Source organism: Trichomonas vaginalis, chromosome VI (assembly GCF_026262505.1).
Source record: "Trichomonas vaginalis G3 chromosome VI, whole genome shotgun sequence".
In the NCBI taxonomy this organism is placed as follows: Eukaryota; Parabasalia; order Trichomonadida; family Trichomonadidae; genus Trichomonas; species Trichomonas vaginalis.
Window position 1 is genome coordinate 10,966,084 of NC_067208.1, and position 14,248 is coordinate 10,980,331.

At 32.4% G+C, this 14,248-nt stretch overlaps 6 protein-coding genes and 2 pseudogenes across 8 annotated transcripts, besides 2 other annotated features; 5 read left to right on the forward strand and 3 right to left on the reverse strand.

Moving 5' to 3' along the window:
- Positions 1 to 8,937: part of a mobile genetic element that runs on past the window's edge.
- TVAGG3_0843240 (uncharacterized protein) lies at positions 17 to 1,378 on the forward strand (the record flags this gene model as incomplete). The annotated part of the gene is made up of 1 exon (XM_051248932.1): positions 17 to 1,378. The coding sequence occupies one exon, from the start codon at positions 17 to 19 to the stop codon at positions 1,376 to 1,378; it is 1,362 nt and encodes a 453-aa protein (XP_051084407.1).
- Positions 2,239 to 3,195, forward strand: TVAGG3_0843250 (keratin-associated protein family; the record flags this gene model as incomplete). The annotated part of the gene is made up of 1 exon (XM_051248933.1): positions 2,239 to 3,195. The coding sequence occupies one exon, from the start codon at positions 2,239 to 2,241 to the stop codon at positions 3,193 to 3,195; it is 957 nt and encodes a 318-aa protein (XP_051084408.1).
- TVAGG3_0843260 (Prim-pol domain family) lies at positions 4,707 to 5,902 on the forward strand (the record flags this gene model as incomplete). The annotated part of the gene is made up of 1 exon (XM_051248934.1): positions 4,707 to 5,902. A coding segment is annotated over one exon (1,196 nt), but the record flags the coding sequence as incomplete, so codon positions are not given.
- Positions 5,948 to 7,031, forward strand: TVAGG3_0843270 (annotated as a pseudogene). The gene has a single exon. A coding segment is annotated over exon 1 (1,084 nt).
- Positions 7,336 to 7,839, reverse strand: TVAGG3_0843280 (uncharacterized protein; the record flags this gene model as incomplete). The annotated part of the gene is made up of 1 exon (XM_001305780.1): positions 7,336 to 7,839. One exon carries the CDS (start codon positions 7,837 to 7,839, stop codon positions 7,336 to 7,338), a length of 504 nt encoding a protein of 167 aa, XP_001305781.1.
- Positions 7,939 to 8,805, forward strand: TVAGG3_0843290 (organellar and viral DNA polymerase type B; the record flags this gene model as incomplete). The annotated part of the gene is made up of 1 exon (XM_001305781.2): positions 7,939 to 8,805. A coding segment is annotated over one exon (867 nt), but the record flags the coding sequence as incomplete, so codon positions are not given.
- A 2,863-nt stretch (positions 8,938 to 11,800) lies between the features above and the next one.
- Positions 11,801 to 12,043, reverse strand: TVAGG3_0843300 (uncharacterized protein; the record flags this gene model as incomplete). The annotated part of the gene is made up of 1 exon (XM_001288848.2): positions 11,801 to 12,043. The coding sequence occupies one exon, from the start codon at positions 12,041 to 12,043 to the stop codon at positions 11,801 to 11,803; it is 243 nt and encodes an 80-aa protein (XP_001288849.2).
- A 51-nt stretch (positions 12,044 to 12,094) lies between these two features.
- Positions 12,095 to 14,248: part of a mobile genetic element that runs on past the window's edge.
- On the reverse strand, positions 12,593 to 13,607 carry TVAGG3_0843320 (annotated as a pseudogene). Its single transcript has one exon. A coding segment is annotated over exon 1 (1,015 nt).

The following is a 14,248-nucleotide window of genomic DNA, read 5'->3' on the forward strand; positions in this document are numbered from 1 at the left end:
TATTCTAATTAAAAATATGAGTATATCCGCATATTCTTATGAAGCTGATAGAGCGAAAAGATTAATTTTCGGTTCATACACGTTTTCATTTGATGATGAATGTTTAATAATCACTGATGGAAAAACTGAACATTATATCTCATGGAAAGAATATGAAAAATTTATTCCAATATTAACGCCATGTACAATGCTGTTTATAAAAGACGGTGAAATTATTGAAAAAGATAATACAACGGTTTATAGGTCTGTTTATGAAGCATTAGAATATATGTTGAATTATAATCCCGAAAGATTTGACCCAAGCACTACGCCATGTGCAATGCCCTTTATTAAGGATGGTGAAATCGTAAGGGTTCCGAATTCAACGGTTTACGCAGCTGTCCAAAACAGTTTACAAAACATTTTAGCGAATATCTTTAATTCAGAAACTACAGAAATAAAATTACCGTATATAACGGAAGCTAAAGAAATTAAATCAAGAATTACAACATTATTTGCATCACTTAATGATTTAATGACTTATATAATTAATACTCCTTCTCCGACTACGGCATTTGACCCTAACTCGACGGTTTGCAGAGTACCTTTCATTAACGATGTTTCATTAATTGCTTTAAGGGATTCGACAGTAAATGAATCATTAAAGGCTTCATTAATGAAAATCATTGATTTTAACTCATTCATGAATACATATAATTCATTCATTAATGTTTCATACACTTCTAAAGAAGGTGAGCCAAAAACTATTGATAAAGCGGTGTATGAAATAAAAGCATCAATGACGAAATTGAATTCGTTAACTTTTGACGGTGATAGTTCCGTTAACAGCATGACATCAGGAAAAACGATTTTAACGAAAGAATATTTAAAATCTCATGTTAGTGAGTTCGTTGAAATTGAAAAAGAAGGCGGAATTAAGTTCGATCCACTGGGTTTCATTTTCGACTTAGCGAATGCGGGTGTTAGTTTCGCTGAATGGACAGCTATACAGAGTGAGATAAATGCAATATGGACGTTTTTGGGGTCGAAAGCGGGAATGGGTGAGCTTGTAGATGCTGCAAGAACATTAGGTGAAACGGGAAATTTTGTGGATGGTTTTAAAAGACTTGTTTCAAATGTTTTAACAAACACAAAGAAATTATTTAGATATACCGTACATAACGGACAGATTTTCGAACAGGTAGCAACAAATCCTCCGGTTATGGCTGCGTTGATGATGGCTAGAGACATAAAGCCGCGTAGCGGCGAGGGCGAAGCCCATGAAGAAGAGGAGAACCAGAGGATACGGGGCAGGTTATTCGAGACATTAAAAACGTGTATCCTGAAGTTATTGATTTATTTAGAGGTGTTAATGATTCGATTTCAAATCATTCTATAACCCTTGATGAAGAGAATAAATTAACAGATTATATATTCGTCATTATTGCAGAACTAATGAAGAGAATAAATGAAAAAGGTATTGATGATATCATAAATGTCAGCGATGTAATGATGAAAAGAAATTTTGACTCATTATTTACAGAACCGAAAACAGAATATAGTCTTTATGACGTAATTACTGAATTAATGAAAAAGATTAATGATAATAAGAGTTCTGGTGGAAGGGTTGAATTAGAGGTGAATGATGTTAATGAGAAATTAGATAGTAAGGCAGACAAAAATGAGCTTTTAGCTCTGAGCGATAGAGTCACGAACCATGTTCATTATATAAGTTCAGATGAACAGATTATAACGGATTATCATGAATATTTAACACGAACTGAAGAAAGAGTGAAGACGAAAGATGTTAATGAAAGAAGATATAAATACATTCGTGCTGAAGGTTATGACATACGCTGTACTGTACAGTATGACACAGGTAAAGCACCAGAAGCATTTGGTTATAACAATGAAATTTATGCCTCTAGTTTCTTTGTTAACGATGTATTAGTTGAACCAAGATTTATGTTAAGAGTTAAGGCAAAAATAACTTTTGAAGATGCTATTAAAAGTAAAGCTGACAAAGATGAACTTGACGCAATGAACAAAGTTTTGAAATCTCATAAACACAATATCTCCGATATAAATGAACTTCAAGCTACATTAAATAGTAAAGCAGACAAAAATCATACGCATGAATCCTTCACTACTGTTAGAGCAGACGACATAATATTGAACTATACCCTTGGTTCAAGTGCACCTTTAGAGAATCCAAGCACTAGCGTAAAAGATACACTAAACTCCTTAAATAACAAATGTATGAATATCGAAGGTCATGTTCAAAACTTTGAAACATATGAACTACCAGCAATGTTAGATAAAAAAGCAGATAAAGAACATACACATAACTCCTTCTCAACTATTAGAGCTGATGAGATAATATTGAATTGGGCTATTGCTTTATCAAGCATGCGTGATGAAGATATGCGCACTAACCTAAGAGATATGGTTGTTGATTTAGCCAATAAAACCGACAAAATATATGTAGATGAAGAATTAAATCGTTATGATACAAAAGCAATGAGTTATACAGAAGAAGCAAAGGAATGGGTCAATGAAAATTATGCAAAGAAGTCGGAAGTAAATGATGCGGTTAATGGTAAAATTAATGAAAGATTTTCGAACATAGATTCATTAACAGTTAATGATATTCAATTACATCATCAGTTACCGGGTCAAAAGAATGTGGAATATAATAATCTTACTAAAGTTCTCGATGGTTTCGATGAATTTAGAACTAATGCAACAAATGCAATTGCAAGTATGAAGAATGAAATATTACAAGCCATATATCCTGTTGGTTCTTTATATACATCAATGAACTCAACAAATCCGGCAAGTGTTTTAGGTTTTGGTACATGGCAGCAGATTGTAGATAAATTCTTATACTGTGCTAACTCTTCAAATCAAACAGGTGGTTCAAAGAAAATTTTAGAAGCAAACCTTCCACCGCATAAGCATACAGGAACCACAAACACAACAGGTAATCATTCACATTCAATAACAAAAAGAGGTTATACAAATCTTGCAGCAGGTTCGGATAGACAGGGAATGAATAGATATGATATTTCAAGTGACCCAGTAGATTCAAGCGCAGGTATTTTCTGTGGAACCGCAGGAAATCATTCACACACTTTCACAACAAATCCAACAGGTTCGGGTGCAGACTACATGCCTCCATACATGACGGTTTATGCATGGGTTAGAACGGACTGAAAGTCCTGAGCTCCAAAAGAGCGAACAGCATGAAATTTACTAAATTTATTTTTACATAAATGAGTTTAAAAGAAGTATTCGAATCATCACCGTGGAGGTCATTTAAAAAATTCTATGAAGCTGCAAAGAATGCGGGATTTAATGATAGAACAGAAATTAAGAGATTTTATGATGAAAATATAGTTCATCAGGTTAAAGTTAATCCATACGACTACTACCTTCCCATTTATTCTAAAACCCATGATGCATATCAATTTGATACACTCGTTCAGAGTAAGAAAGGAAGAAAGCCACCATTTTTGATTTTCATTAATGTTAATACACGTAAAGCTTTTGCGTATATAATGAAAAATAAAGGAACAAAAGAAGTTTTAAGAGTTTTGCAGACGTTCGTGGCAGAACATCATCCCACTTCATTAACTTCAGACCAGGATTCAGCATACCTCAGTAATGAAATTACAGAATTTTTGATTAAACATAACGTTACTCATTACACGACTGAAGACCATAACCATAATATTTTAGGTATCATTAATCGTTTCATTCGAACGCTCAGAGATTTAAATAAAGAAAGAGATTTTACGGAGGAATCAATGAATAAAGTCATTAATGCTTATAATAAGTCCACCCATAACAGCACAGGATTTAAACCAAACGAAATGACTTCAAAAGAGGAAGATGAATACATAAAACAAAAGAGAATGTTAACAGATGAAAGAAGAAGTTCATCATTACTGCCAGGAACTAAAGTTAGAATCATTCTTGAACATAAACCACATGAAAAAGTAAGAAATCAGTTAAGTGATGATTATTATATCGTTGATTCCTCACAGGGTAATGGTTATTTAATTAAAGCAGCTGACCATTCGGTCGCATTTTATCCACGATTTCGATTAGTTGAAAGCGAAAATGGAAGATTAGCTAAGACGGTTGATGAAGCGAAAAGAGGTATAGTTAATAAAATTGTGAGTTATGATGAAGACAAAGATGAATACACTGTCATTTATGAAGGAGGTGTGGATGATAAAATTCTTTCTAGAAATTTGAGAGAATCGAACCCTACACATTTATCGGAACTCGAAAAGGATTACTGGAAGGATAAAAATAAGCCAAAATTAATCAAAAATTTTTATGAACTAAATATATTTTATGTCTGAAGTTAATGAGATAATGAAGTAACGGATGAACTGCAGAAATATATTTTATCATTAATGATTTCGTAAATGTTTTCAGTGTCACAAGGTTAATTAACTTCTTTTAAAAATGATGACAACATGACATTTAGACAACAGTCCCGGAAATAAATTTTATCGTTTATGTTTTCGTAAATGTTTTCATTAATGATTTCGTAAATGTTTTCAGTGTCACCACGTCACCATGTGTCACCAGGTTAATTAACTTCTTTTAAAAATGATGACAACATGACATTTAGACAACAGTCCTGGAAATTTGATGCAGCCCAAAAATAAAGTTAGTTTTAAAATTATTTTTATTTTTTTATTCCTATATAAATGACAGCAACAAACAACAACAGCAACTTTATCATTTCTGATGAAAAAGTTATTGATTCATTAGCTGAGGAATTAGTTGTGGCAGAAACTAAAACCCTCAACGAAAGAATTGGTGAAAATAAGATTGATTTACATAACTACCTCAAACATGATGGAGGAAGAGGAAGGAAAACTGGTATGGCTTTATTAGTAAATAAAATTCAAAATTTAACTATTATAGATGTTGATATCAATAAATCGTACAATGATGAACTTAAAGAAACAGTTAGAAAAGACATTTTATCAAAACTTTCGGATAAAGATGTTATCGTTAAAACCGCTTCAGGAGGTCTTCATATTTATTGTAACACTAATTTCTTCTATTCAGTTTCGAACAGAATGATTAAATGCTATTCCTGCAATGATTTCGATATTGACATAATGACTTCTATGGATGATTCAAAGCGTTCATTAGTGGTTATGGCTGATTCAAGAGTTCGCAAGAATGCAACAGAACCAATCAAAACATACTCATTCATTCGTGGAAGTTATGATTCAACATTAACTAGAACAGTGAATGATATATTATATGATTTGAATATTAAGGTAAGAATTGAACAAAAGAATGAAGAAATAAAGAGTATAATGAATGAAAACAAAGATGTAAACATTGACGATAAACTTACCCAGAGCATAGTCGATGGTATTAGTGATTTTGAAGTACATAATGACGGTGGAAACATGAATTTAGAAAAAGAAATAACATTATTCACACTGTTTCAAGCTATTAATTCGTTACCTAATCATTTAATTAATGAAGCCTACGATAACGTTTATAACTTATGCAGTTTAACAGAAAATGCAAAAAGTAATTTTGAAAAAGTACGTAGTAGATATGCACATTTAATGACTTCTCCATTTGTTTTGGTGAAGATTCTAAAACTATACCAAAAGGAATATTATGATGAATACGTTTTACCTTTATTACGTAAGCCAAAAATAACATTTGATATAAAACTTGATGACTCGTTTTTGATAACAGATATTAGACGCAAGGCTGAAAATCATCAGTATAAAAACAGTTCTGAAGTAATTGAGGATTTATCACGTGTAATCCGTTTTGTAGATTGTGGAAATAAATACTTCATTCAAAAGGACTATAATATCCACGACAAAATGAATCAAATATCATTCGTTCTTCAATCAAACATGAAAGAGTCACTTAAAATGATTAAATTATTTAAAGAAGAAGGTAAAACAATAACAGCATGGGATGTACTACTAAATCAATTATCCTCATTAACCGTTAAGGGTGTTTGCTTTAAATCTGATTCTCCAGATGTTTTCTCAACGTTTCAAGGTTATAAATACAACGTTCTCGAAAAGCCTGATTACTCAAAAATTGAGATGTTTATGGATTTCATTAAAGAAGCCATTTGTGATAATAACGATGAAGTGTATAAATACCTTCTCGGCTGGATTGCATCAATGATTCAACATCCTGGAATCAAGAATGAAACAGCAATTATTTTGAAAGGACTTCAGGGAACAGGTAAAAACAGATTTACAGACATTATTTCTGAACTTCTCGCTGGTTATTCAATCAAAAACATTACTGAAATAAGTGAGCTAACGGGTAATTTCAATTCAGTAGTTGAGAATAAAATGTTTCTTGTACTTAATGAACTCAAGAATGTAGGTGAAGATAGACTCGCAAACTTCAACGCTTTGAAATCAATTATAACGGATAATGAGATTAGAATTAATGAAAAGAATCAACCCAGAAGAACTGCTCAGAATGTTGCCAATTTCATTTTCGTAACTAATAACGTTTACCCTGTCAAAATTGAAGTTGGAGACAGAAGATACGTAGTTTTAAGAGTTAATGGTAAATTCAAGGGTCAATTTGATTATTTCAAGAATTTGATGAATTCATGCACAAAGGAATTTTATGATAACCTTTTAACATATTTTATGCAATATGACCTTTCATCATTTAATGTACGAATCATACCGATGACTGAAGCCAAACAAGATTTAATCGAGTTATCAACAAATCCTTTAGATGAATGGATAAATACACATTATGATGAATTGTGTGCAGGTATGACGTGTAAAAATGCTCTATGCTGCAAACCATCAGACATGAAAGACAAGAATTTCCAAATGAGCATTAAGGATAAATGTGAAAGGAAACAGAGAAGAATAGATGGTAAACAAACATGGTGTTATGTTTTGAAAGAAGAAATGAAAGGATTATATAAACAAGTTGAACCAAACGATAATGAGGATTCATTTACTGACGATGAAATACCTGTAAATGAGCCGCTAAGCGGCGAGACCTGAAGGTCTTGCAGTATAAAGTATGATTGGAATTTATTTTTGCTTTCCACCTTTGCTGTTGTCTAAATGTCGTGTTGTCACACTTTTTAAAAGAAGTTAATTAACCAGGTGACACATGGTGACGTAGTGACACCATCAGTTCTTCAAAAATATTTCATAAATGCTGCATTCTCTCCTAAAAATATTTTTGCATTCAACCCATGCTGTTGTCTAAATGTCGTGTTGTCACACTTTTTAAAAGAAGTTAATTAACCAGGTGACACATGATGACGTAGTGACACCATCAGTTCTTCAAAAATAAATTTTCTTATAAAGCTTCAGGGTCTATTTCCTCAATCATTTCCGTTCCTTCTTCATCCAATTCAATCGTTGCTTCCTCAATTACTGGTAGGAGCTTATGAATAACATCTTTATTTGTTATCGTCTTCAGAGATGAAGGATAATATTTCATTATTACTTCACCTGGAGGGCTCTTTGAGCCCATCTCGGCGCCTTGCGCCTTCTTGAATTCTTTCTGCTGCGATAAATCTAAAACAATGCTGAAAAATTCAACGTTAGAGTTCTTCATAATTGTATAATGAGAATCTTTAATATTTACAAATATTCCTCTTTGTTTAAGTAATACTGCTATTTCATGTGGTGTGTAACGTTTTCTGTCAATAATGATAGCGTATGGTTTAACGAACTGACCGTATTTAGATTCTTTCACAAACTTTTTATTTAATATTACGTTCACGTTTTTTCCATTTATGAATTCATTCTTAACAGCAGTAGCGAGAGCATTGTATGAATAGAACTTGTACTCAGACATTATTTTATTAAAATTAAAAATATAAATTATTTTAAAAAATTAAGTTTATTTTTAAATTATATTTTTTACGGAAAATATTTTTTTTATTTTCCATAAAAGATGTATAAAAAGCTATCTAGATTAGACCATGAAGAAATTAAGAAGTTATTGAAGAATGCTGACATTGAAGTTAGCAAAAGATATGCGACTAATAAATCATCATTAGCTAAATACCTCAATGATTACAGAGGTGTAGTCACTTACGAGAAAATTAATGATTACATTAATAACAAAACATTTCCTTTAAATGATATTCAGGTTAATTTATATCATAAACAATCAGCACCGAAGGAAGTTAGGCAGGAAATTCATGATATGATAAATGTTGATGTAGGTGAAACGAGAAAGAAGAAAAGCGATGAAGAAAAGAAAAATATAGCTATAAAATATGCAAAAGCAATTGCACAATTACGCAAAGCAAACGAAGTTATTAAATCTATAAACGATAAAGCTCTTGATGACGAAAAATGGTTAAAGAAGGATGAAAATAATAAACGCAAAAATGTTAAATCAGGAAATAGAATCATAGATTTTAACATTAAAGAACTCAATGAAGAAAACAGAAATTACCTACATGAACGTTTCGGTAAAATGTTTATTAGGCTTCTGCAGAAGATAAAAGTAAATTCACAGCAAAAATGGATGATTTGTTATAAACTCGATGGTAAATTTACTAATTCAACATTGAATATCGAGAACATCGGAGCTTTACTTCATCAGTTAAAGCAAGAAAACTTTATAACAGAGATTGAAGCAAACACAGCCGGAATAATTGAAAAACATTATGATTTCTTCATGACAAATATTAAGAACCTCGAAGAAATTAAAATGTATGATTTAACTGAATATGAAGGATTAACGATGAGCGATATTAAGAAAGGTAAGCCACAGAAGAGAGAAAAAAGAGATGAAAGCAAATTAACAGCACGTCAGCAAAGATTATTAAACAGACTTAAAGAAATAGGAGATAAACAGGATATAGATGATTTTTGGAATGAAATTCTTGATGAAAAGAGAACGAATAAAAAGAGAAGTGGTGAGTTTTGGAAGTATTTTGCAGATTACCTATAAATCTTGAACGCTATCAAATTTTCAATGAACTTAACAAAAGAACTGCTAAGTTGATGACAGAAGATAACTGCTTCGTTTATGCTTGCATTCAGGCTGGAGTTGATGAGCAGACGGTAGACCACATGCGTGAAGTTATTAGAGTTAGAGATTTTCCACAAAGTAAGATTCAGGAAATTTCTAACGCAACAGGCATAGCATTTAATGTTACCATTGGTTATTTCAATGACTCTAGACATAATGAAATAAAGAGATATATACCAAAAGAATGTGAAACTGTTCGAACTATTGACTTACTTCTTGTTGAAGACCATTACATGTTAAATGAAAGATTACCTATGACAACATATTTTATCATAAATTATAACGAAATTCTCAAATCATTAGGCGGCTGGAATATTGAGCGTCAAATGAAAATATATAAGAAAAGGGAAAATAGATTTGTTATTGATTCTACGCGAACAACTCCTTTATGGGATATTTTGAAAACATTAAGAGAGTGCAATTACTTTGAACCTTATCTTATGGTGAACTTTTCACTTATACAACAGATTTATATAAACAAAAACTTGCACCGTTTAAAGATTTAAATTATACCCCGAACTACTGTGTTCAGTTAAAGAAAAAGTCTGAAAGTAAAGATAGTGATAAATCAAAACAAAAATTCATTCCTGAACACATTTTCTTCGCTGACTTTGAATGTAGCACTGATGGAGTTCATAAAGCCTTTAACATTTGTTATGATAGTGAAGATGGAAAGATTAGCGAAAGCATTTGGGGTCAAAATTGTGCAACAAAATTTTTAGAAAGAATTCCTGATAAAAGTTTAATATATTTTCATAACCTCAGTTATGATATCAATTTCATTTTAAGACATTTAACAGAAATTAGCGGAACACCAATTATTAAGGGTTCTAGAACAATGCAGATAACGGGAATATATAAAGGTAAAGCAATCATTATTAAAGATTCATACACTGTTATAAATAAGAAGCTTAAACTATTTCCTGAAATGTTTCATTTGCAGTGTGGTGAAAAGGAAGTATTTCCGTATCAATATTATTCAAGCTCTTTATTAGTTAATGATAACAAAACTGGCGTAATTTCTGAAGCGTGTAAGTTTGTAAAAGATATTGAAACGTTCATGAAAAACATAGATTTAATCGAAAACTGCAGAATAGATGAAAACCATTTCGATTTAGAAAAATATAGCTCATTTTATTGCAAACAGGACGTAAGGATTTTAAGAGAAGGTTTTGTTAAGTTCAGAAATGATATATTGAAAGAGTTTGATTTAAACGTTTATGATTACGTTAGCATTTGTTCAATCGCTAACAAACTTTTCGAAAACAGAGTATATTTCCCGAATGGAAATTTATATGACCTTTCAAATAAACCAAGAGAATTTATTTCACGCTGTATTCAAGGTGGAAGATGTATGCTGTCAGATAACATGAAACAAAAGAGCGAAAAGAAACTCATTGCTGACTTCGATGCTGTTTCATTATATCCCTCAGCTATCGCGAGACTTTATACTTTAGAAGGAATTCCAAAGGTTATGAAGAAAGAAATGTTAAGCACTGAATATTTGTTAAAACATTTATTCGATGATGACCAGGGCGAGCCTGAAGGTGAGAAATTCATTTCCGGATTCTTTGTTTTAATAAAAATAACCGAGATTAAGATTAAAAGGCACTTTCCATTAATAACAGTAGATCCAGAATTAAACCCGGAGCTAAAGGTTCCAAGAAGTTCAAACACATGCTGTTTAATGTATGTGGACCACATAGTTTTGCAGGATTTAATAAAATATCAGGGCATCAGCTGCGAAGTATTACAGGGTTACTACTACGATGAAAAAAGAGATTTTAGAATAAGAGATGAAGTAAAGAAATTGTTTGAATTGAGATTAAAGTATAAGAAGGAAGAAAACCCGCTACAAGAAAATATTAAATTAATTTTGAACAGTATTTATGGAAAAACTATTTTGTCCCCGATAGAGTCGAAAATTAAAATCATTGATGATAAAGATGCTGTTAGATATGCCATCAGAAATTATAATCATATTATTAAGTTCGAAGGTTTAGATGGTTCGGATAAAACTATTTTCAAACTAACTAAAAGCATTTGCAGACACTTTAACTTTTGCCCCTTAGGTGTTAATATCAGTTAGTATACATATCTTCAGTACGGTGGCACTGCGCGCCATCTTACCGAAGATATGTCAATCTGACACTTTACAAAACCGCTAACGTATATTTTACATTGCAGATGCAATATTTCTAATAATCTTAAACTATTTCTGCCACGTAAAGTATTTATCATATAAACCACCTCATCTCACCTCTCTGTACGTTATATATTGTGCGCAGGTCATTGCCCATGGCAACTCCCCGCGACACAATGCACGTGCATGAAAAAAATAAACGTTCTCACTAACGTTCTCACTAACGTACACACTAACGTTCACACTAACGTTCTCATTTACAAAAGTATTGCAACTCTTTCCATTGCTGTGCTTCACATAATAGTTCATATTCTTCAGTATCACTACTGTCGCTCCAATCGTCTGAGTCAAAGTCGCTGTCATAATTAATGTTTATAAGTTTTGACAAATGTAATGAAACACGCTTACCGTTTGTATCTACTGCTTGTATATATCTTCCATTATGTTTACTATCATAAATGCTTAAACTAACTTTACCCTTTCTCCCTCGTATCTGATAGAATGTATTCTCACGCGGAACGAAGAACAAGTTCTTGAACTCATGACCGTTGTAGTTTGTTATCTCAATAGTTTTCGTCATTACATCCAAATAAAAATTTTCAGTAAAAATAAAACTAATGAAATATTTTATTCCTCACTGTCGTCTGCTTTCTCCAACTCTTCTAACTTCTTCTTCAGTTCAGCAATGTTGTCTTCATGAAGTTTAATCTTTCTCAAAATTCCTTCTCTATCTAATGGTTGCTTTATCTTTCTAAACTGAACTCTACCATCCTTCATAGTATGAATGTAAAAACCTTCTGGAATAGTTCCTGATTTAATGTATTCTACCAAAAACTTTTGCTTCATTGCTTCAGTGACTTTAGTCGTCATTTTACTCTAAATAAAATGTTCAAATAAAATAAAACTAACGTTATTTTTTCAGTAAGGAAACGCAGGAGTTTTACGATTTATTTGTGGTGTGGGTTCTGGTTTAAATATTGGAGTCGGTTTTGGAGTTGACTTTTGAACAGGAATTTGTACTTTCATAGGTTCAGGAGTCATTGAAGGTTTTGCTTGTGAAGGCGTTGGTTTTGACGTTGGTTTTGGCGATGGTGTCGGAGTTTGTTTAACTTCAGCTACTTCAGTATTATTTACAATATTTGCTTTATTTCTTTTCAACATCATTACTGCTCCTGCTGTAGCTAGCAAACCTAGTGGGAGACCATATCTTATATAGGGACTTGACCAAATGCTATTTTTGACAGGAGCTGGTGGAACACCTAACCTTGGTGAGACTGCTCTTTGCCATTGTGCAGCTCGTAAGAAATATTCAATAGGTGCTCCATAATCGTTTGGTAAAGTTTGTTTCATAGATGGTGAAGGTTCACGAGAGCTTGATGAAGAACTCATTTATAAGCTTTAAAAATAAACGTTCATCCTTTATTCCTCACTGTCGTCAGCTGCTAAGTTATAGTCATCTAATCTTATTATTGGTATGCCTGACTGTCTTACTTGTATTGCAAAGCAACAATCCCTCATAAATCCAATAAGTGGCTTTGGTACATTTTCAGTTGCTAGTTCAATAGGTCCTTTAACAGACAATTTGTATGTTATTGGAGCAGTAGATGTTTGACCTTGCATGAAGCAAAAGTCCACTTCTGTTGGAAAACCACATAAGAAATGTGTGTTGTCATACTATCCATTTATGTTCCACACTACCATCATCCACCAATGACCTCATAACATCTTCATTAAATCCTATCATATCATTGTTTGTATTGCAAGCGTTCGCAACCATTTCATAAAATACAGGTCCATATGATTTTTCAGGTTCTGCAGGCATATTTCCATAAGCTCCCATGGAAAGCTGAAGATATTTAAACTTAGGGTTCTCAAAATTAACATAATAGTTGTCTTTCTTTCTAAATAGTGCCCAAATACTTTTAACATTAATAGGCGTATAAGCTGCTGTAAATGTTGCACTTGAACTATCTGTATTCTTTGAGAATGAACCGTCCATAGGAATCCAATCCATAACTTTAACAGGAAAACATAAAGCCTCGTTTGTATAATGTTCTACAAGTTCTGTATAAATGTTAGGGTCTAAAGAGAATGACTTTGGATGAATAAAACATTCATTAAAATCCATCTTTGTTCGAAATAGTTGCTGGGTTACAGTTGTAATAGTAACTGTTCCACTAGCTTCTATTGCCTTCGTTATCATAGTGAATGGTTCATTCCATGGAACAAATTTATTTGTCGGTGGATTTGAATCTGAAGCAAATGCAACCTTAAGAGTTGGATTGAAAGCAATGATATCATTTACAGATATAGATGTGCATTGTAAAGCGTCGCTACTGAACTTTACTTTAAGCTGAATGTTTCCTGCAAAAGCTGGAATAAATCGAATAGCTTCTAATGGAAGGAATCTTCTAACAGGAATTCTTAAACGAAGCTTAAAATCAAATGATTTTCCTGCTGTAATTGGACCACTAACAATTTGTCCTGTTCTGCATGTTCCCGAATGACTCCATACATCTTCATGTCGAATCTTTGAGAAAACATCTACTTTCTTTATTTGTTCGGTAGTTTGTGAGTTTGAAGTTATATATGCTTCTTCTCTTGCGTTGTCTTGAGAATATACGATACGACCATTTGCAAGGATTTGATATCCAGCAACTGCATAGAAAGCGTCATCGAAACCAATCCAAAATCCTGGTGGGTTTGTTTTATTAGAACCTGAACCAATTTCTTTATCTACAATAAATTGACCTTCCATTTTATACATAATGAATGTATTGTAAAGGTCCAACATATTTTCACCAGGAGGTGAGAGATTGAATGTTACCCATGTGTTATCTTTAGCAGTTCCAGGTTGTGATGGAATCTTTGCGTCAGAATATTTTCTATTAGTGTCACCAATTTGAACTGCATTGTCTATGATATCGAAATATGAGCGAATCTGATGAATATGCTCTGCTGGAGTAAATTCGTTTAACTGTTCGTTCTGCATGTATTTACTTCAGATAAAAATATCTATTTACTTCATTATTCTCACTCTTCTTCTTGGTATTCATGGTGGAAGTTGTTTTTTGA